The sequence below is a fragment of the Moschus berezovskii genome, chromosome 3 (assembly GCF_049115385.1).
Source record: "Moschus berezovskii isolate FMDL1 chromosome 3, NW_MosBer_1.0, whole genome shotgun sequence".
Classification (NCBI taxonomy): Eukaryota; Metazoa; Chordata; class Mammalia; order Artiodactyla; family Moschidae; genus Moschus; species Moschus berezovskii.
Window position 1 is genome coordinate 104,079,859 of NC_142462.1, and position 22,973 is coordinate 104,102,831.

The 22,973-nt window shown below is 36.8% G+C and overlaps 1 protein-coding gene across 2 annotated transcripts in view; it reads right to left on the reverse strand.

Moving 5' to 3' along the window:
* Nucleotides 1–22,973, reverse strand: part of CEP41 (centrosomal protein 41) — a 46,769-nt gene that overhangs the window by 2,273 nt on the left and 21,523 nt on the right. Inside the window, exons 3-9 of one of the 2 annotated variants that reach the window (XM_055421269.2) lie at nucleotides 14,047–14,094; nucleotides 13,930–13,959; nucleotides 9,615–9,676; nucleotides 8,319–8,388; nucleotides 2,985–3,129; nucleotides 1,145–1,296; nucleotides 696–763 (exon numbers count right to left, since the gene is read on the reverse strand). In XM_055421269.2, coding sequence (XP_055277244.1) covers nucleotides 696–763; nucleotides 1,145–1,296; nucleotides 2,985–3,129; nucleotides 8,319–8,388; nucleotides 9,615–9,676; nucleotides 13,930–13,959; nucleotides 14,047–14,094 — 575 coding nt within the window. The remainder of the gene's footprint in view (nucleotides 1–695; nucleotides 764–1,144; nucleotides 1,297–2,984; nucleotides 3,130–8,318; nucleotides 8,389–9,614; nucleotides 9,677–13,929; nucleotides 13,960–14,046; nucleotides 14,095–22,973) is intronic. The other variant, XM_055421270.2, reaches the window with a different exon arrangement.

Here is a 22,973-nt window from a genome sequence, read left to right on the forward strand (position 1 = left end):
ACTGTAGCCTTACTTAGAATGGTAAAAAAGTGGGAACCACCTAAAAGTCCAGTCCTCCAGAGAGGAATGATTTAGTAAACTATAGTAAATCTAAAGATGAGATATTTTACTGCATCAAAAACAAAGTTTATAAAGAGCTTGTGTTAGTGTGGGGAAATTCACTGTAATAGGAAGTGGGGGAAGCAACACACTAAATTATATATATAAGTGTGACTTTCACTTTGTTAAAAAGACTACATAGAAGACCACCTGAAATAAAATACACAAAAGATACCATAAGAGTTTGTTATTCAATTGTGTGGTTATTGGGGATTTCAATTTTCTCTTTTATATTTTTCAGTATTTAAATTTTCTATTTGCATGATTTTTATGAGCAAAGCAAATTAAAATTTTAAGAAAAAAATTAAAATAGAAGGAAAAAATTCACTCCTTATATTTTACTTGGGGAAAATGAAAAACAACAACAACAACAACAACAGCTTTCTGGGGAAAAAAATGTCTTAGGACTAACTGTCAATAGATCCTAACTGTTAATCTAACATTTCTTGTCCAACTGCAGGACAGGCTAGAAAGCAGCCTCAGCAATAGTTAAGGATCCAAATTCTAAAATATGCTAAGTTAAGTAATTAATATCGGTAAATTTGCTTCTTACAATCCTTATACCACCCAAATCCTTAAAGTGCAACAAAGGATACATACTCAAGAATATCATTTGAGTAAGGGTTCATTGTTCTAGACAGAGTTGCAATTGGGTAACTGTAAGCTGCAAAGAGAAGAAAAAGCTTAGGAAGTTTGTAGTTCTCAGTATAACTTGGCCCCAATCCCTAGCTGGTTTAACATCTAAGAGTTAAACATATTTTCAAACTCACTAGTGATAAACCTAAATACTTCCGTGAAAGAGAGGAGAACAGGGCACAGTGAAGGACAGGAAGCACTGCTTCACTCTTTCTGACATTTAGCCCTGGGCCCCTGATCCCCCTGAGAATTTCCCCAGCCTCTCTCAGAAAATGTGGTGGAGCCAACTCACAGGTTCCCAGAACCCATCTGGCTAGCACTATGCTGACCACAGGGTGTGGGTTGAGCCCGGGCTCAGGACTGGGCTCTGTTCTTGGGAGTGAGACACTGAAAAGCCTTTCTCTCTTACCTCCAACAATGTGGCACTGCTGGTAAGAGTCTCTATCTCGCACATCTAGCAGCAGGAAAGGGCAGTCGGGATAAGGTTTGTCTTTGGTATTGGGCTCTGTTTTCTTCACAAGCCCTTTGTCTAGATCCAGTTCCCCAACACCACTGATGACGCTGCAAGTGAAAAAGTAGGTCGGCAGACACTAGTCAGGGGTGGGTGGCTTAAAGGTCAAATGCGTTTCTTCAGAATGGTGACAAGAGTGCTCAATGTCTTTTCAAAAAACACTTCAAAGAAAAAGGAAAATGGATATGGTGTCTCAGTTCTGTCTCTGAATGCAAGGTACTATGGATAGACTCTTATTCTATCACCCTGGACACCAAGGAAGGGATCCACTGCCCATACTCACCTTCAGAGAGTGCATGTTAGGTCATTAGCATGGCAGAGGGGGTAGAAACTGTAGGGCACATGCTGCCTCCAGCAACAAGGGCAGCATTCAGAGAAAGAAAGAGGCGAACAGTTAATCCAATGGAATTTTGATGAGTGTAAGAAAGCAGAGCAAAAGGAAAGAATAAGGTTGACAGGACAGGAAAACTGAAGACATTTCTATGTATATTATATGTAACATAAAGTAACAATGGTGTTTTAATATATTTCATATACTGTGACTTATCCAGTATGTCTTATCCTCAATGTCTTTAATTTAAGTAGTCACTTAAATTTTTATAGGTTACGCTGTTAAGGTTGAAAAGGCTTTTAGATTTTGTGGCATATGATAAGATAGTGGAAAAACTACAATTAAAAAGAGGAAGGTCTGTTTCTGACCCATTTCTGAAGTCATAGAATTACCAAAATTGCTTGCTAGGTTAATATAGGCAAAATGTGGCATAAACACGAGTTGGAGAAAACATGTGTTATGATCAAAATGGCAAGCAGTGAAATATCTGCATTGGGATAAGAAGATGATCACTTTTCTGGTAATATGAAGACACACAAGCCAAACCACAGGTTAGTTAGTCTGTAGCAATAGTTGCTCTCCCATCACAGCAAGTCAAATTCTGCCTTTAAATCCAACGAAAAGCTACAACTATATGCCGTAGAGTGCATATTTTGTTGAACCAAAGAAGAAAAAACTATGTTCTGTGAAACTACATCCTCATGGAAGCCTTGTTTGTCTATCTTGTTTTGAATGCAATTTTAGAGTCCCTGCACAGAAGTAGTTATGAAAATAATAGTAGTGCAATTGACAATAGCAATACTGTCTCCAGTAGAACTAGCTTGTCCAGTAGAACTGTTTTACCAGTAGAAGGGATGGATATGTGCAGAAAATTAGTACCATCTTATAACCAACAGTGAATATAGGTGAGGAAGTGCTGCATCGTGAAACTGCCATGTGCGTTTGAGGGTTGACATCAAGGCTGCTTTCACTCTCCTTTGCACCTATTTAATATCAGAGCACTGTGTGTGGCACTCTATTTTTCTTCTGATTCTAGACAGGGTAATTATAAGCTGCAGCAGCCAGAAAAGGAGAGGGGGGAAATCATACTCTCTGAGTCAAAAGACAGTGGTTGTAAAACTGAGTCCTAATAGCAAACTTGCATATAGGAAAGCTCAGAAGAAAGGGGTTGAGGAGTGAAAATTAATGCTCTCCTATCAATATATGCTTGCATTAACTAAGAATGCTGTGAAAAGATTCAGGAGGTGGCGTTTATATAGAGAGAAAATCAAATGGCTGGGATGAAAATGTGGGATTTCAGTGATTTAATTACCTTAGAAACAGGTTGGCGGCGTAATTAAATCACTGACATGGTACATAGATTAATGAAGGTAAAAGGCAGTGAAAACATGAATCTGATAAGAGCACCTCTGAAGAGTGGAGCGGCTAAAGTCCCCGGCTCCCTCACTGTTTATGAACTGGACGGGGCTTGGCGACTGCTCCCCAGGGCTCCCATTCCCGTTGGTCTTGGCAGTGGTTTCAGCATCAGGCTCTGAAGTTGCAGAATCATTGTCTAAAATGTGCAAATGAATAAACAAATAAATTTAACCTCAGAATTTGTATTTACTTGTTAGGTAGTTCCACTGAAAGCAGGTGGAGAAAAGGAACTCATATGATCATTATTAAATTGTTCTCTAATGTACAGATTCTCAAACTGTAGTCTGTGGACCCCAGGAGTCCCAAAGACCCTTTTTCAGGGGATCTGAAAGGTGAAAACTATTTTCATAATACTACGATGTTATTTGTCTTTTTTATCATGCTGATATTGCACTGAGGGTAAACATGGCGGTTAACATTTTTTTTAAAGTTCCTGATAAATTAATAATCATAATTTTTTTTAATAATCATAATTTTTTATTAAATGTCCTCCTTAAATAACACACCTTTAAAATATTCTGTGTGATGAAATGGGGGAATCCACATACAACAGATTTGCTATATAACAACATCCTATTGGTGTTTCAAGGGAAAGTGTGTGTGGGATTCATGCTGCTTTTGCCTTGGACTCTACTTTTATGTGGAAGAAAAACTGACATGAAAACTGTAGTTATTTAGGCTTGTGCATTTGGCATATATTTTCTAAAAGATGATCTAGATGAATTTCTCATTTCAAGGAAAACAACCAATGGTATTTGTTGCAATGATTAAATTTTAAACAAAAATAGAATTTTGGAAACTATTTGCCACCAAGAGCTTGACTTCTTTACCATCTTAATGACTTTTCTGATAAGATGGGTGTTGAGGTTAATAAATGTGACTTTTTGATATTGTGTGATGAAATTTGTCAACATTTGGAAGATAACTCTTAACTCAGTGAAAGTTGTGAAAATGAAAGTCACTCAGCCGTGTCCAACCCTTTGTGACCCCATGAACTATACAGCCCATGGAATTCTCCAGGCTAGAATACTAGAGTGGGTAACCTTTCCCTTCTCCAGGGGATCTTCCCAACCCAGGGATCGAACCCAGGTCTCCTGCATTACACGTGGATTCTTTACCAGCTGAGCCACAAGGGAAGCCCAAGAATACTGGAGTGGGTAGCCTATCCCTTCTCCAGGGGATCTTCCTGACCTAAGAATCAAACCAGGGTCTCCTGCATTGCAGGCGAATTCTTTACCAACTGAGCTATCAGGGAAGCCCTCATCAGTACTTTCCAATGACCAATGAATGATGTTATCAAATTATGTATGAGTAAAAAATACATTCAGAGTTCAAAACAGACCAATGGGTTCAATGTAACAGGGTATGAAAAGTTCATTGATATGGTTTTAGATTCCACACTACAACCAACCTTTAAGAAGTTACCAACTATCAAGTTTTGATGTAGTGTCAAAGAAAAATATCTATATTATATGAAAGGGCTATTAAAATGCTCTTCCTTTTTTCAATTACAGATCTGGGTGAGGCCAGATTTTCTTCAGGTTACTTCAGCCCAAAGAGTCTATTTGCAACAGACTGAATGCAGAAGGTATGAGATATTAGCTGTCTTCTGTTAAATCAGACATTAACAAGACTTACAAAAAGTGTGAAACAATGTTATGCTCCAAATATATTTTTGCTTTGGTAACACAGCTATTTTGCATAAAAATATGTTATTTATGTTTGCAACAGGTTTAGTATTATTATTTTTATGGTAAATAGCAAATAAATAGCCTTAAAATTCTATTTAAAATTTTAATATCCCAAGTATTAATAGATATAATTCACAAAAACCAAAACTCTTTGAGGTCCTCAAAAATTAAGTGTAGAGGAAGACTAATACCAAAAGGTTTGAGAATTTGCTGTTCTAACCAGTATAATGAGAGAATAAATAGAAATAAGAAGTATAGTTATTAAAGAGAATATCAAATTTTAATTTGCATATGATATAATATACCTAGAAACTTTAAGAGAATCCTATTAGAATAAGGAAAATATTCATAAATATGTTAGATTTTAAAATTAATCTAGATTGTAAGGTTAATTAAAGAAATAAGCTATTTATAAAATAAATAAATACTGACAATCAAAATATTTTTTCTATATACCAATAAGAAAATAACATGAAGAACATCTCATTTACAATAATAGCTACTTACAAAATATACTCTCCTAGAAAATTAACCTATTAAAGAATGTAAAGGCCCTATAAAAACTGATAAGTGCTTTATAGTCTGATAAAAATTTTACTTAGGGACATTAAAGAAGACCTGGATGAAGAGACAGTGACATACTGTGCATATTCCTGACTTAGCGATTAAAGTGAAATGATGTTAATCCTTTCCTAATTTAATTTTCAGCCTTAAAACAAATCCCAATGGACTTTTTTTAAAAATAAAAGCTTAAAAGGATTTTAAAGATGAGAAGAAAAAAGATATATGTATATGTAATTTGAAGAACCTGCCTTTTCAAGTAGTCACATATATTGGAAAGGTAAAGGATCAAAACAATGCAGTAGAACAATGGAAAGTTACAAAGAACACAGAAACAAATCCTAGGAGATATATATATATATATATATAAATCTAATGTATGTTAAAGGTACAAAAACCAGTAGGTAGAGAACTATTAAATAAATAGTGCTGGGACAATCTGTCAACTATTTTTAAAAAAGCAAACTTAGATAACCTCTTCTTATTTTGGATTTTATGACTCTAAAGCACTAAAATGAAAATACAACAGGCTAATAGATTTAATCATGAAAAAATGCAAACCTCAAATATGTCAAAAGTCAACACAAAGAAGATTAAAAATCACAAATTAGGGAAAAAAATCCATGACATATGTAAGTGAGAAAAGGTTAATATACTTAGTTCATTAATGTTTTAAAAGTAGTTCTTTAGTAGAAAAAAGACTGCATGCACAAAGTAAAAATGCAATCAAGATAAAACTGTTTACATGGAAAGGAAGCCTTCTTTGCACTCCAGAATTGCAGGCCGTCAGGCCCCTTCCCCCAGGGGAACTACCTTCAAATATCTGTCTCCTTCCAAAAATGAAACAACTACATATTTTATATATATTTATTTCTCCCCTTCTTACATATCCAGAAAGACGCTATTCATACTGCTCTACACTATGGTTTGTTGTTTACTTTTTGTTTTTTAACTTAATAACATCAAGTAAAGGTTTTTCTCATTTATTTTCAAGGCTATATTGGTTTACAATGAATAAAGAGATCAAAATCATTTAAAGATTTTACAAATCAGTAAGTAAAAGATGAACATTCCATTAGAAAAAAGCAAGAAAGGACATGTCCTCAAAAGAAGAAATATCTATGACCAACAAATACAGACATGTATGCCAAGGCTCAATCTCGTTTTCAGATAAATTAAAAATAAAACTATTATATACCACTTTTCATCCATCAAACTTGGAAACATTTACAAAAGTGAGAACTATTCAGCACTGGCTAGGATGGGGAGAAATGGGTCTACTTATTTGTTTGGTGGGAATACAAAGTAGAACCTTTCTGGAGATAATGTGGAATCAGCACTGAGCATCTTAAAATGGTTCCACCCTTGGACCATCTGCAGAAGTTTATCTTCAGGAAATAAGTCAGAACCATACAAAAATTTATGTATTTACATTACAACATTCTCTCATAAAAATGAAAAATCAGAAAAACATTAACGGCCAACAAGAGGAGAATAATTAAATAAATAACGGCATATCTAAAGGCTAGACATTATATGACAACACAGCCTTTACAATTGAGCTTTCAAAATCTATTTAATGACACAGTAAATTTTTCATAATAAAATGTTCAATGAAAACAGCATAATACAAAACTATATACGAAGAATATGGATTTGGGTGGGGAAAATAGACCAAAATGTTAATAGGGTTTATTAGTTATTTTAATTTTCTTCTTTATATGTTTTTTTTTTACAGGTTTCTGATTTTCTAGAAATATATTTTAAAGCAGGGAAAAAATAAATATTATAAAAGGAGTATTTTTATTCCTTCAAAAACAACCAATGTGTATACAGATACAATCTGCTCTACAGGCATTCCTGAGAGAGTTATTATTCTGTATAGAGCACTAAAAACACTAATATTACTCACACATTATGGTGTCCTACTTCACAAGAGCCTATTTTGCTCTGCAAATTTATCTCAGAAGAGAAAATTGCATGTGCCCATATGTCCTGGTGTTGCAATCTCAACAATGAATTAAAGGACAAAATCCAGGTACTTTATAATAACCAGGTTAAAACTGGGAGTACTCATATGAGGAGACTCAATTATCTCTATTACAAAGAGCCCTTATTTCTCTGCAGTGTGAGAGGCATCCGTCAAAAGATAAATTCCTGTCTTTTTCAGATTCTCTTTATCCTCTCTAACAAAAACAAGCCCAGGGAAATGACAGTTGAGTTGTACAAACCTGGCGTTGAGACTTCCTGAGAAACTTGTCTTGAAATCAGGAGTCAAATTCCTGGCCTACATCAACCTTAACAAAATAACATTCCCCTTCAACAAGCAGCCGCACACTGACAGCTGAGGACTTCAGGATGAATAAAGACTTTTGCTCTGTGGATTCTTTTCATGATAGGACACCTAAGAGGCTTTCTTTCCAACTTGGTATTTAAGAAAGGAGATCTGGTGCCTATCTGTCTTTCTAGCCTTATCTCATAACCCTCACTCAGAGCCCAGCAGACTGGGTTCTGTGATCCCCCAAACACGCTCGGACTTCTCCGCGCCTTTCCTCAGGCTGCTCCTCAGCCTGAGACAGTCTCACCCTTAACTTGCACCTGCTGAGATCCCACACCCTGAAGGCCAGGGTGAGTACCTGCACACATGTACTGGGGAGGAACACACATGTGTTGGGGAGGAAAATAATAACAGAAAGACAAGGTTACTCATATGACAGAAATTCACATGACTCCATGTAAGCAGAGCTGTGTCTTTTTCATCTTTGTAGTCTCATAGCACCTAACTCTGTGGCCTGTACATATACAGAGAGCAGTAAAAATATTTGTTTAAAAAATTAATTAGTATATTAAACACATTTAAAACACTGAAGACTAAAAATGTTACAACCAGTAAACCAGACAGCTTTTTTTTTTTTAAAGAAATAAGAATTAGCAAAGCACCAGATAGCATTTCTCAGAGAGTCACAATCTAATTACAGACAGATACATCAAAGTCCCTGTGAACACAACAGCACAGGATCCCACAGTCAAACGGTCAATTTGTCATTTTCCCCAAATCCTCAATTCTCATTACCTTCTAGCCTTTGAATCTCCTCAGCTGTCACTTCCAGTGTTTGATCAGATAGGGACGCAACCTGGATGACCTGATAGAAAACAGAATGAAATGTGTAGATGTGTGTATGTTTGTCTTTAAACAGAGGCAATTCTGTTCTTAACAGAAGACAAGGAAATATCAAACATCAAAGATGTCCTGTTTTAAGAAACTGTCAGTGTCCCCAGTTGAAGACTAAATCTCAAGTCTTCTTACTTTGACAGCAGTAATTACATTTTCTTCATTCCAGAAGAAAAACCTTGTTTAAAACATTACACAATAAACTTAAAAGACCAAAAGGATAATTTTGGACAAGAAACATAAGTAAGAGTTTAAAACTTCCTTCATGTATATTCTAGTTTCAATATAACATGCTATTTCTTAAAAAATGCATAACAGCATTGTATTAGAAATTATTCATTCAATGAAGAAATAAATGTAACTATGGATATATTGATTACAATGTTGTACACCCAACACACAGTTTTTAAAGTACTTTTCTGTTGCAGGAAGTGATAAATTAGGAGATTGTGATTAATATACACATAGTACTATATATAAAATAGATAATTAACAAGGACCTACTGTACAGCACAGGGAACTCAATATTGCATAATAACTTATATGAGAAAAGAATCTGAAAAAGAAGATATATACATATAATAACTGATTCACTGTGCTGTACACCTAAAGCTAACACAACATTATAAATCAACTATACTCCAATAAACATTTTAAAAATGGTACGTAGAATTCAAATTAAAAAATAAATAAATCACTTTCACAGCTCATTAGACTAACATCCACCTTGAGTTGCACATCACTGGAACCCTTGTTTGGAGGCCAGAGAGACATTTTGTCCATAATTTTCAAATGAAAGAAGAAAGTGACCTTCCTAAAGTAACAAAATAGCCCATGGCAGAAAGACTTGGAAAAACAGTACAGTCATAGATGGGATATTACCTGCTTTCCACAGAGAAATATGTCCAAGCAATAAAGAACCCAGAATTCTAGATTCTTAAATAAAAAAGGAAAGTAAAACTTAAGGAAAAGTAAAACTTAAACTACAAATTTGATAATTAAAAAGTAGAATGTATATTTTACTGTATAAAATTCTTTTCAAAGAAAAAAGTTTCATATCAATTAACCCTCTCATAGGTGAAATATAAAGCAGCAGAAAAAAACCCTCTGCAAACATTACTCAGAGTTGAATTTAGAAATACAGAAAGTAGCACGAATTAGATAGTCTTTACTCCAATGGAAGATCATTAAACTTACCAGCTGGGCAAAAGTTGTTACTTTTAGTCTCTTGAAAAGCTCATCTTTTTTGTATCTATAATCTGCAAAGCAGAACGGGACAAATATTTTTCCAGGTTTATTTTGCTTTCTTGGAGGTATTTATTCTTTCTGGTCATCAAGAAATGTACCAAAAAATGGTATATTTTTCCAGTTATTTACATGTATTTCCTTGCATTACCTCATTTGATCCTCATGATAGCCTCAGAATTAAATGTGGCAGGTGTTGTATCATTTTTGCTCTGGCTAGGAGAAGCCTCCAGCTGAGACTCTAAGCTACCTTTTTAAGGGTCCAGCGATTTTACGTCTTCCCTTTATTTTTATTGGTCTACAATTATCCTTACTATTCTGTCTCTACTTTGACCACATTGTATTGCATACATTTTTATAAGTCCTTTAAATCCTTTTCAGAACAAGCAGGGGATAAATATCTGAATTTTACAAAAGAGGACAGAGACCCAGAGAAGCTGAGGTGCCCTAGGTCAAGAGCTGGTAAGACATTTATACCCCACTATTCTATCTCTGTCCTAGAAAGAGAATAATTATTCCTGAGGTTACAAACTACGCTAGAAACAGAGGACGACCTTTTTTTTCCTGGAGTACAATACTGGGCACAAACTTATGATTGGTTCTGATAATCTCATGTATCAATTTTCCTTCAACTTTACTTCGATAAAAATCAACTTACTGCAATTTTGCAATAGGAAAAAGTTCTGGAGATCTATCGTACAACAAAGTAAATATACTTTACTGAACTGTACACTGAAAAAGGTTATAATGGTAAATCTTGTATTGTGGGTTTTTTTTAAAACCAAAATCAGAAAAAGAAAAGAAAAATCAACGGAAAACATCAATATTTACTCAGTGCTATCTTTACAATTCTGACATAACTCAAACTTTTGCATTTGTTTGTTAATAATTCTTCACATATTAAACAGTTTTAAGAAATACAGCCAATCTCACTTTATTATTTGTCCCATAGAGGCATGTTAAAAGCGGGCCTCCCTAAACTTTTCTGAAGAAGCCTTGCCAATTCTTAAGAGTTTCCAGCATTGAACTCCTGCCCACCTCTACTCTTCACTCCTCTTCTAGGTTTATATATTGGCATCCTTGACTCCTTAAATACTACTTCATTATTTCAGAATTACTGAAGGTTAGCTGGATAATTACTTAAGTCTCATAAACAAAGACTCCTAGCAAAGGAAAGGATTAAAGGTACTTGGTTATACTAATCATTCCCATGCATTTTCCAAAAAACCAGCACAGACCAGATAGCTACTTTGGAGGATAATGTGAGCATGGTTTACTAAACACCTTGAGACTCAGAGTCGGGAAATGATACTATCTTAAAAACATGCCTTCTCTAAGTACCTCAAGACTCTTTCTAATAAGGAACTAAAGCTTCTCTATTCTAAAATGTCCTAAAGATAGCAATTTGGCTAAAAATTGATCTTTCTTCCAGGAAATTCTTAAAACAGTTTCTTCTAGATACAACAAGGTAACAAACCTAGACGCAAAGTAGCGTCTAAACACATCAGGATGCAGACCTGAATAAGCTGAGCAGAAGCTTTAGAAAGTGCAACTCAACTACAGAATTTCTCTCAGTTGCCACCAACTTGCCCACCTAAAGTCATTTATGTAAATCACAATGGCAATAAGTCAGCCAATGAAAATAGTCAATAGCTTTCAAAGTAGTTTGCACTGTGGCACTTATCCATTGCTATTCTTTTGGTATAGTTAACATAGTTGGAAATACTCTAGTTCTTCATGTTCTATGTACATAATACACACATTAAAATCCTCTTTAAGTAGAAATCACCTTAAATAAGAAAACAGGCACTGCTGTTTCCTAATGATCGGCATTTCCAGCATCCTCTCATAAGCACTAGAAATAGCACTGCACATTTGAACCTGAACTCTACATACCTGGTTCTGGTTTAGAAGGACAGCCGTCATGAGGACTTTCTGACATTATTACTCAGATAAAAGATTAAGTTAAATGTTTTACAGTAAGTCTTAAATTTTATAAAAAGGATAACTTGGAAAGCTCTGTCAGTCTGTCCTTGCAAGGGCGAACAGAGCTTTAAGAATGGAGCTTCTGCTACTGTAGCTTCTCCCGGACTCTATAATGGAGACAAACAATCCTAGTTTCAGATATGTTATCAAGTTTTGCTTCTCCGGTAAGTCTGGAGTATAAGTGTGTCTCTCTCGAGTTACTGGAAGGACAGAGACCGAACTATCTAGGATGCTTCACACCGCGTCCAACCAGTGTCATCTAACCACCAGAAGCCAAGAATGGGCTTTGTGAATGGTCAATAGACACAGGGTGTCTATTTTCCCCAGGCAGAGTTGAAAGAATATTCAGATCACAAAGGAATTCTGCGTTTTCAGGGTTCTGTTAAAACGCGTTATTAGCAAAGGGAAGTTGGGCTCACAGTGGAAGACAAATCAAAGAAGTAACAGGACAAGGTTTGTGATTTCACAGAAAGACATGGCATCTAAGGTAATCTGAGAAAAGGGATGGGTTTAGGGTGTCACAAAACAAGGCAACATTCTCCTCCTTCTGACCCAAAAGAACACCTACAACAGAAGATGGGAAAAGAGAAGGAAATATTTTCCAAGATGTAGATCCCAAACCAGAATCTGAAGTAATTCTAGCTGGAGAATCAGCACAAAGTGTGTGAAACAAGGTGAGTGGAACCTCCTGTCTTACTAAAAGGAAGCCCACAACTTCTAAAGAGGGAAGGTGAAGTACGCATTTTCAAGGACTCAACCCACAGGTATTTTTTTTGGGAGATAAGCTCCATTTAAAGTTTATATATCACAGAAACCACATTGTGCTTTTATGAGGAATATTTTAAACAGGCTTTCAGCAAGCTGGGTGGAATGGGACAATTTTTATATGGGACAAATTTTGTTGTGGATGGGTGAGTTTACACTCGGCTACCTATGCTTAGGAGGTGAAAAAGGCTACAAACCAGAACAGAAGCAGGCCAGGTGAATTTTGCTCACAGTGGATGAATTAAGGATGACAACAATAAAGTTTAGGTGAGTAAACAAGATTTTTTCATAGTTTAAAATTTTAAATTATACATATGTATGTATGTAAAGTGGAATATTTTGCGGATACATAAGATTTTAAATATATAGCATAAATGTATAAAGTATAAAATATATAAGATAAAAATGATACTGTGACATTACACATTAAAAAACAAATGTCTATAGCATCAGTTCTTATAGCTGAATGTAGCAAATAACAGATTCAGCACAGAGCTGCTCCTGAGTCCATGTCTATTGTCTGGGGTTTCTCAATACTGCAGCAATTCAAAAGGAAAAGGAACATTATCATTTAAATTAAAAGTCCTGCTATGTAAAAACAAAAGTTCTGGTGAATTCTGGATCTGTAATATTTTCTTCCCGTAAGGTATATTTTACCAGCGCCAGGTCCTGAACTGCTACCAATCAGAGCACCTCTCCGCCGCCATTAGCTCAATACTGCCCTAGCACTGGGTTCTCCTACTGAAGCTATGAGCAAATCCATCTTAAAAACAGATGTCCCTGCTTCTCTGATTCTGACCATGATGTGTACATTTACATCTGTTTTGAACACAGATTTGAAAAATTGTGATTTTGTGCATGCGCAGTGCACTCAGTGAATAGAAGCATATCTTTGCCGAAGATTAGTTTTTTAAAAGGATGTGCATGAAATATGATTTTTAATTAAAAGAAAACTGACTGCAATGAATTTATAATGCATAACACCACTTTAAGAATAAGCTCTTTCTCACACCTCTAAGTCTTTCATGAATACTGTCGAATTTATACTAAAAAGAATGCTATGAAATAAGATATTATTACTCCTATCTCAGGTATAAAGAAAATAAGAAAATCGGAAAGATTAAGTACCTTGAATAGAGATCATAATGACTGCAGTACAATGAAACTAGAAGCTGGGGTTCTCACTGCTTAACTAGAGATTATTTCATGAGTGAAGTTGCTCAGTCGTGTTCTACTCTTTGCGACCCCATGGACCAGGCTCCTCTGTCTGTGGGATTTGCAAGGCAAGAATACTGGAGTGGGTTGCCATTTCCTTCTCCAGAAGATCTTCCCGACCCAGGGATCGATCCCGAGTATCCCGCATTGCAGGCAGACGCTTTACTGTCTGAGCCACCGCGTAAGTCCAACATTCAGTTCAGTCCAATGTTAATATCTCCTATGGGATTTAAGGCAGGCAGAACTCAGACCCATATGGTACAATGTTTCCCACATCCTTCAAGGCATCTGCCATGCTCACCTGACTTCCATAGCTTTGTATGCGAGTCACCTGTAGAGTATGGTTAGGATTGTTAATAACCAACTTACAGAGCCACTTAGGGTTCCATTACCCCACACCATAAATAGTGTTACTCACTTTTTTTGATCTCTTCTAGCTTCTCAATGTATTTAGTCATACTGTTACCTAAAAAGAGAAGGATTTTAAATATGCTTTTAATGGAAGAAAATGACGTCTGAGCCTTCCCATCCTGTTTTCACAGAACTGCAGTAGACAAATGGATCAGACATAGTAAATAGTCTTCAGGATTATACGGCATTATTAAAAGATAAGGAATCCAGGGAAATGTTTTGGTCAAATGTGTTAAGCTGAGCTGCACACCCAATAAACATTAAGAAGTCCCACCAGACACTACAAATGATCACTTTATGTAATTTTTTTTCTTTCCAAGTTAAGCCTTTCATCCTCCATTTATTCGCCTCATAAGCTTTTTTGTGGGGAAGGTATGCAGAGGAAGAGAAAGAAGCAACAACCTCTGAATGTCTAAAATGAGCTGCTGTGCCCAGCCAAGTAACCCTTTCTTCTTCGCTTAATCTTTGTGGTTTCCTTCTCTTCCCCAAACTTGGTCTTCCAGTATTCATGCTGATACTGCAGCCTGAACTAGACCACACAGTCTGTACACCAGTATTCACCATGGATTTGATTTGCTGAGAAATAACAGCAGATCCTCAGCACTGTGGGGAGTCCCCCACCCTCATGTTTTATGGCCTGGTTCTATAACACTAGGTTCTAGCCAAGGTGGTTTGGAGAGTTTTCATGCATTAAAACTGGGCCAGGATCCTTATGGTTTCCGAATGAACTAAAGTCTGGTTCTCAAGCCAGGGGCTATTATTTTTTACCGAGCATGCTTCGATTTGATTCAATTCAGCACAGCAAGCTCTATCTGGCACCTAACATGTATAGCAAAAAAAGAGAAAACATTAAAAATAATTTTTCATTTCTAAAACTGTGCCCCTAACTTTTAAGCCTTGAGAGCAACTAAGCAGTTTCAGTCACAAACTTTGGGTAAAAGAAATGCTTCTGATTAATGGTATGAACTTATGGTTTCAAGCACTGTTCTGAACTTTTCTTTATGTGTAGGTGACAAGCAGAGAAAGAAAATTATTTCTCTGAAACCCAAAACACATTTTCAAAAAACAACTTACATCACTTGTTATTATTAAATCTATACCATCATGGAATAAAATTTCACTGAGTTAAAACATTCTTTTTTCATCTGAAGACACAGAGTCCCCAGATCAGAACCGAAGAGCAGGACTGATTCAGTGTAGTCCTGGACCCAGACTGTATCCTTCCAAAAGCTCAGAGAGACGTGACAGTAGTAGGCTGCTCAGAAGGCCTGAGGCTTCTCAAGACAGACACTGAGAATACCTCAGAAGAGACCCAAAAGGACCAAAGACCAAGGCTGGAATCAAATATGATCTTTTCTAGGTTCTTCAGGCTGGAATGAACCTGAGATGTTGACCAGATCTCCACAGTGGAAACTATGGATCCTTCCCAGACTCACAGCCTTTCCTGTGCAACTCTGCACTTGGGTGGGAACTCAACTGATCAGTACTTGGGTTAGAGACAGGGCAAATGGCATGCTCTTCATTGTCCCACAGTCTTATTCTTAAACGACTTTATAGGAGCTTCTGGTTGCGTGTTCCTGGGCCCCTTACAGTGCCAGGCTGTTGACGTACCAGTTAGTTTCTTTTTGTTGGAGAAGCTTCAGGTCTCCTTCCAGAATTGTCGAAAAATTGAGGTACATAAAGGTCCACTGACTTGTCCCGAGACATAGCAAGTTAGTAACTAAGTCGAGATTAGTATTCCCAACCTCCAGGTTTCTAACATGGCTCACAGAAACACACTGCTTCTCTAGCTGTGCTGTTTTAAAAACATGATTTCACTGTGAGGTAAATATGTAGGAAGTGTTACTTTCTTCATAGTAGCAGGTGGGAACCATTTCACGCTCTCAAATTCCCTGAGGTACACTATGCATGGGGAACAATAGCCAACCTTACCATATAGTCTTTATTATTAAAACACTGCATTTCCAGTCTATAGCAGTTTCCACTAACAATGTGTCTAAAATCCATTTCTCAGTCAGTTAACAATATTTTCAGAATATTTACACAGCACTTCATCTTTGTACCAGCAGAGCCTCACAATGACCCTGTGAGGTATGTTTTCATTCCTACTGATTATTTTTCCCACTAAAGGAGAAGGCAGAGAAACAAAGTCTTTTGCTGAGGTGTACAAATACTTGGCAAAATTAAGAATAAATGTAAGAGTGCTATTGATAAGAAGCTTTTTTCATTATGGCTATTCATTCTCTCCTGTAGGGGGGAAATAAAAGAAAATGGAAGATTTCTGCATTGCTTCAATTGGAGAAATGACTACTCAACACAAAAAAAATCCCTAAAAATGATTTTATAAAGTATGAAAAGTAGGATTTTTACCCCACTTCATGTACTGCTTGTGTTTTAACTAAGTTCATCTTACTGGATCTAATTTCATCTGAAAACAGCTTTTTGACTACCTTTTAAAAAGAATACAAATCAATCAATTCTATAATTGACTTATTTATAAACATTTTTATTTTATACAAAAGGAGGCTAAAAGACTATCAACAGAATAATTTTTTTAATTGAAATTTAAAAAATTACTGCCAGATAAATTTTCCTAGACAAGACTTTGATTAAAAAAGAAAGTCAGTGGCTCCCCACTGCTTACTGACTGAAGTTTAAACTCCTTACTCTACTGCTGAAGGCGCCAACATCTTACCTACCTCTTCAATCTTGCCTTAATTACTAAACTTGACAAACTCTCTGTGAGTCTTTGGCTCTCTAACATGTCACCTTGCCCACATAATCATAATAGCTCACACAGCTGGAAGTGACCTTTCCCTCCTCTGAACTTCTACAGCACTCAGCTTACCACTCACAAGGCATTTATCATTGTACTGCCTTATTTGTGTGTAAGTCTTATCTATCTTATTATACTGAAAGCCCCAAATAACTATTTACACACACACAGACACACAAACACACACACAGAATATGTTTATCCTTTCCACTGTCTAGTGTTGGTGGCACTCAAAAATATTTGTTAAATGAGAAATACTATGAAGATATACTAGCTGAAGAATCCTTATAATGGATCATATTATAATGTAAATAATCATACCCCAATTTGCTTTGAGTTTTTGGATGCCTGATTTTCTCTAAGCCATACATACTTGATTTATATATAGTACATATATGTTACATACTACTTAAATGACCTATATGGTTTCAGGACTCAGGTAATAGAAATGTATAAGGTGGTATTTAGCCTCTACTTAGTTTATAATTTAAGTTGCAAAAAAAAGATTTATAAAAAGGTTTTACAAGTGGAATCAAGAGAAAGAGACAACTCAACTATATTGATATTGCTAAGCAAAGATACAGCACAATCAACAAACTGAGGGGCTCATTCATTAGAGTTTTCCCTTTGTTTTCCTATAATGTAATAACCTTATTTGTACTGAGCCAGTAAGAAAAGCAAGTGATTTTGAGCAGCAGTAATCTAAAGTGGTTAAGATTTATAAGGCAGGAACTCAGTTGCTAAGAGACAATTCCACTGCTTTATTTTTCTTCAATATTTCCCTCCTCTATGGAGAAGTTCTTTTGGCTTGGAAGGAGCAGAAAGCGTGAAAAGAGGCACAGAGGTCCTTTGTTAATCTCAATAAGTTATACGAGCGCACAGTGCTTTCTGATTTGTAAAAGGCTTTCACATACATTTCTTCCTTTGGCATAAGAAACAGAATTAAATACCAAGTAAAGATGAAGAGTACCTAGTCTGTAATGACTTTCAGTGCTTAGGATCAATGCTATTAGCAGATATTCAGGAAAAGTAAAGACTAAGAAGAAAAAAAGAAAATGACTAGTTTGTATGGAGATAAGAAAAGTAAGGTGAATTTTTAAAAAATAAAAAATGGCTAGAAAAGACTGAGTGGAGATAGTCTATGGGATTTTAGAGAGCTAAAGAAATTTGAAATTAGATTGAATATAGATTGAAATAAGAGAATAATGCCAGAAATGAAAGAGTGTAGGAGACTAACAAAGGAAGAGCCCTGTGGTTTGGAAATTGTCCCTTAATCAGCCTGCAGGGCTACAAAGCAGAAACCCAGAGAGGGTGCTTGAGAATACACAAGGACCCTGCGGTGGTGACTGAACAAAATGCCGGCAGGGATCTCATCAGAAGCATAATCCATTCCGGGCACAGTCTGGCAGTGCTGGGGAGCTGGGAAGATACACTCAGGCACCTATGGAACAAAAGAAATATTTGAAGTTCAAAATTCTGATATTTCTAGCCATGGCTATACAATGGTGTTTGAATTTATAAGAGAAGGAGTGTCAGAAGGACAGAAGTAATATATTATCTTTACCCAGGAAGAAGATATCTGGCTTTGAAGAACTCAGTAGAAGGCGATTTGGGTGAAGATTGGAGATGCCACAAAAATCTTGATTTCTTGGGATTAACTCTGAATTGCTCACTGTTTGGCAAGAAAAGATTAAAGACCCATCTATTTAGCCTAGAAATGAGAAATGCTCATTTGTTTCTGTGCCTATTTCTACTGCTCTGACTGCAGAGCTTAAAATCACACCTCAGATAGGAATTCCTTACTTTTACTTGACCTTTAAAGTCAGTCTGGTGTTTTCACAGCCAGGATTCCTCACACTTTTCGCCTTATGGCAGACACAGATAAGTGATAACATTTGGACACAACACTGAGGTTTGGGCTGACTCAGGCCCTGACGGCTAGCCAGAGGGCTAAAGAGATCCGTATCCTGGCTCATAACCCACAGGCTGCTGTACTGAATATACAGAGAGGTAAGTCAAACACACAAAAAATGAATAGATAAAAATGAAAATCTTGCCCTTAAATTGACTTTAACATAATTAAAAAAATCTGAAACAAAACAATCAAGCACTAGAATTACATTTCTTCCATACTGACTTTAAAATACACTGTGTTTCCAGCAATGAAGCATACTTTGGCCCTTCTAAAGGTATTATAAAGCTAGACTTCTGCTTCCAGGAAGATGAGGTAGGATGTACTTTTCTCTACTCCTCCAGCTAAGTACAACAAAATCCCCAGATGACCCACAAAATAGGAGGAAATATCTGCAAATTATCCTTCAGATAAGGGTCTACTATCCAGGGTATATAACAGAACTCTTGTAACTCAACAATAAAAAGAAAAATAACCCAACTGAAAAAAGAAAACAGGCCAAGGATATGAATAGCCATCTCTCCACAGGAGATGTATAATTGCCAATAAGCACATTAAAAGGTACTCAACATCATTACTCATTAGGAAAATGCAAATCAAAACCACAATGAAAATACCACTTCACACCCACAAAGATGACTATAATCAAAACGATGGACAACAACAAGTATTGTTGAGGATATGGAGAAAAAAATAGCCCTCCTACACTGCTGGTGGGAATGCAAAGTGCAGCTGCTTTGGAACACAGTTTGGCAGTTCCTCAAAGAATTAAACACAGAGTTAACATCTGACCAAGAATTCAACTTCTAGGTATATAACCAAGAGAACTGAAAACAGGTTCACACAAAAACATGTATACTAATGTTTTAGCAGCATTATGGTCAAAAAGCATAAATAAACCAAACATCTATCAAATGATGAGAAGATACACCAATTGTGGTGCTGTGCTTAGTCGCTCAGTTGTGTCCAACTCTTTGTGATCCCATGGACTGTAGCCCACCAGGCTCCTCTGTCCATGGGGATTCCCCAGGCAAAAATACTAGAGTGGGTTGCCATGCCCTCTTCCAGGGAATATTCCCAACTCAGGGGTCAAACTCAGGTCTCCCGCACAGCAGGCGGATTCTTTACCATCTGAGACATCAGGAATAGCTATATAAAGAATATTGTTTAGCATTAAAATAAAGTATTGACACATGCTAGAACAATGATGAACCTTGAAAACATTGTGCTAAGTGAAAGAAGTCAGACACAAAGGTCACATGTTGTATGATTCCATTTTTATGAAATATTCAGAAGAGGCAAAGTCACAGATACAAAACATAGATTAGTAATTACCAGGAACTGGTAAAAGTAAGGCATAGGAAATTACTGCTTTGGGTATAGGGTTTCTTTATGGGATGACAGAAATATTCGGGTGGCGCTAGTGGTAAAGAATCCACCTGCAAACGCAGGAGATGCAACAGATACAGGTTTGATCCCTGAATTGGGAAGATTCTCCTGGAGAAGGAGATGAAAACCCACTCCAGTATTCTTGCCTGGAAAATCTCATGAACAGAGGAGCCTGGCAGGCTACAGTTGCAGGCTACGTGGGGCTGTAAAGAGTCGGACACGATTGAGCATGCATGTGCACACACACACACACAGAAATATTCTACAGTTAGATAGTATTGATGGTTTGACAACCTTGTGAATATTCTAAAAATGTCTGAATTGCACATTTGTAAAGGTTGAATTTTATGGTATGTAAATTACATCTTAATTTAAGAAAACATATCCAGTTAGAAAAAAAGATTGAATGGAAAAAGAAAATCCTGGATGGAGTAAATTAAGAGTTTGGGATTAGAAGCTATATATTCAGTTCAGTTCAGTCGCTCAGTCGTGTCCGACTCTCCGTGACCCCATGAATCACAGCACGCCAGGACTCCCTGTCCATCACCAATTCCCGGAGTTCACTCAAACTCATGTCCTCAGAGTCGGTGATGCCATCCAGCCATCTCATTCTCTGTCGTCCCCTTCTCCTCTCGCCCCCAACCTTTCCCAGCATCAGAGTCTTTTCCAGTGAGTCAACGCGTCGAATGAGGTGGCCAAAGTATTGGAGTTTCAGCTTCAGCATCAGTCCTTTCAATGAACACCCAGGATTGATCTCCTTTAGAATGGACTGGTTGGATCTCCCTGCAGTACAAGGGACTCTCAAGAGTCTTCTCCAACACCACAGTTCAAAAGCATCAATTCTTCGGCGATCATCTTTCTTCATAGTCCAACTCTCACATCCATACATGACCACGGGAAAAACCATAGCCTTGACTAGACGGACCTTTGTTGGCAAAGTAATGTCTCTGCTTTTTAATATACTATCAAGGTTGGTCATAACTTTCCTTCCAAGGAGTAAGCGTCTTTTAATTTCATGGCTGCAATCAGCATCTGCAGTGATTTTGGAGCCCCAAAAAATAAAGTCTGACACCGTTTCCACTGTTTTTCCACCTATTTCCCGTGAAGTGATGGGACCAGATGCCATGATCTTTGTTTTCTGAATGTTGAGCTTCAAGCCAACCTTTTCACTCTCCTCTTTCACTTTCCTCAAGAGGCTTTTGAGTTCCTCTTCACTTTCTGCCATAAGGGTGGTGTCATCTGCATATCTGAGGTTACTGATATTTCTCCCGGCAATCTTGATTCCAGCTTGTGCTTCTTCCAGCCCAGTGTTCCTCATGATGTACTCTGCATATAAGTTAAATAAGCAAGGTGACAATATACAGCCTTGACGTACTCCTTTTCCTATTTGGAACCAGTCTGTTGTTCCATGTACAGTTCTGACTGTTGCTTCCTGACCTGCATACAGGTTTCTCAAGAGGCAGGTCTGGTATTCCCAACTCTTTCAGAATTTTCCACAGTTTATTGTGATCCACACAGTCAAAGGCTTTGGCATCGTCAATGAAGCAGAAATAGAAGCTATATATTACTATATATAAAATAGATAAACAAGGTCATACTGTATAGCACAGGCAACTATATTCAATAGCTTATAATAACCTATAATGGAAAAGAATCTGAAAAAAATATATTTTATGTATATATACATATATGTATAAAACTGAGTCACTGCTATACATAGAAACTAACATGACATTATAAATCAACTATACTTAAAATTTTTTAAATACTGGACATTATATATAAAACAAACATAAGAAGACTCTGATAGGTGGAGCAGGGAAGGCAGATTGGCTAGGGACTTAGGGACCTGAGCAATGACATAATGGTTGAGCTGCCTGGGTGTGTGTGTGTTTGTTTTTTGTCTCATTACCCTCAACTTGGAGCTGAAGAAGCCAGAAATCCAAAAATACCAACAGATGAAAAAATTCCTAACAAAAATCTGCTAACTCCAGTCAAAGGACAGCAAGACAGAAAACTATCAGATAATAACTGCCTTATTCCAGTTGCATTCCACAGAAAAGCTATGTCTGACCCTTACCTGTCCACAAAGGCCAGATGGGGAATCATGATTTTCATCTTCGTTGGGCTGTGATGAGATGCTATCAGAGTACCAAAAAGGAGGAGAAAGAGGCTGGGGCTGAAAATGCACTCAAAGATATAATTGCTGAAACCTTTTCAAATTTGTTTTCAGTCCCTGGTGGCTCAGACAGTAAAGAATCTGCCTGCAATTTGGAAGACCCAGGTTTGATGCCTGGGTTGGGAAGATCTGGAGAAGGGAATGGCAATCTACTGCAGTATTCTTGCCTGGAGAATTCCATGGACAGAGGCTACAGTCCATGGGGTTGCAGAGTCAGACACGACTGAGAGACTAACACTTTCAACACTATCAAATTTGGCAAGTAACATAAACTTCAGATTTATAATAGAAGGAAATACTGTTTGGCGTTTACTCCAAAGAAATCCGCAGCAAGATGTTATCATAGTCAAACTTCTGAAAACTAAAGAAAGAAATCTCAAAAGCAGCAACAGAAAAATGACACCTGACCTATATGAGAAAATCAGTTTGAATAACAGGAGATTTCTCATCAAAAATCAGGTGTCCAGAAGAAAATAGCACAATATTTTTCAAATGCTGGAAGAAAAGAACTGTCAATTGGAATCCTATACGAAAAGAAGATACCCTTTAGGAAAGAAAAGAAATCAAGATATTCTCATTAAGGAAAACTAAGAGAATTTGTTACCAGTAGACCTATCCTAAAGAATGGTTAAACGAAGCTAATTAGAAAGGAAAAGTTAAAAGAAGGTATCTCAGAAT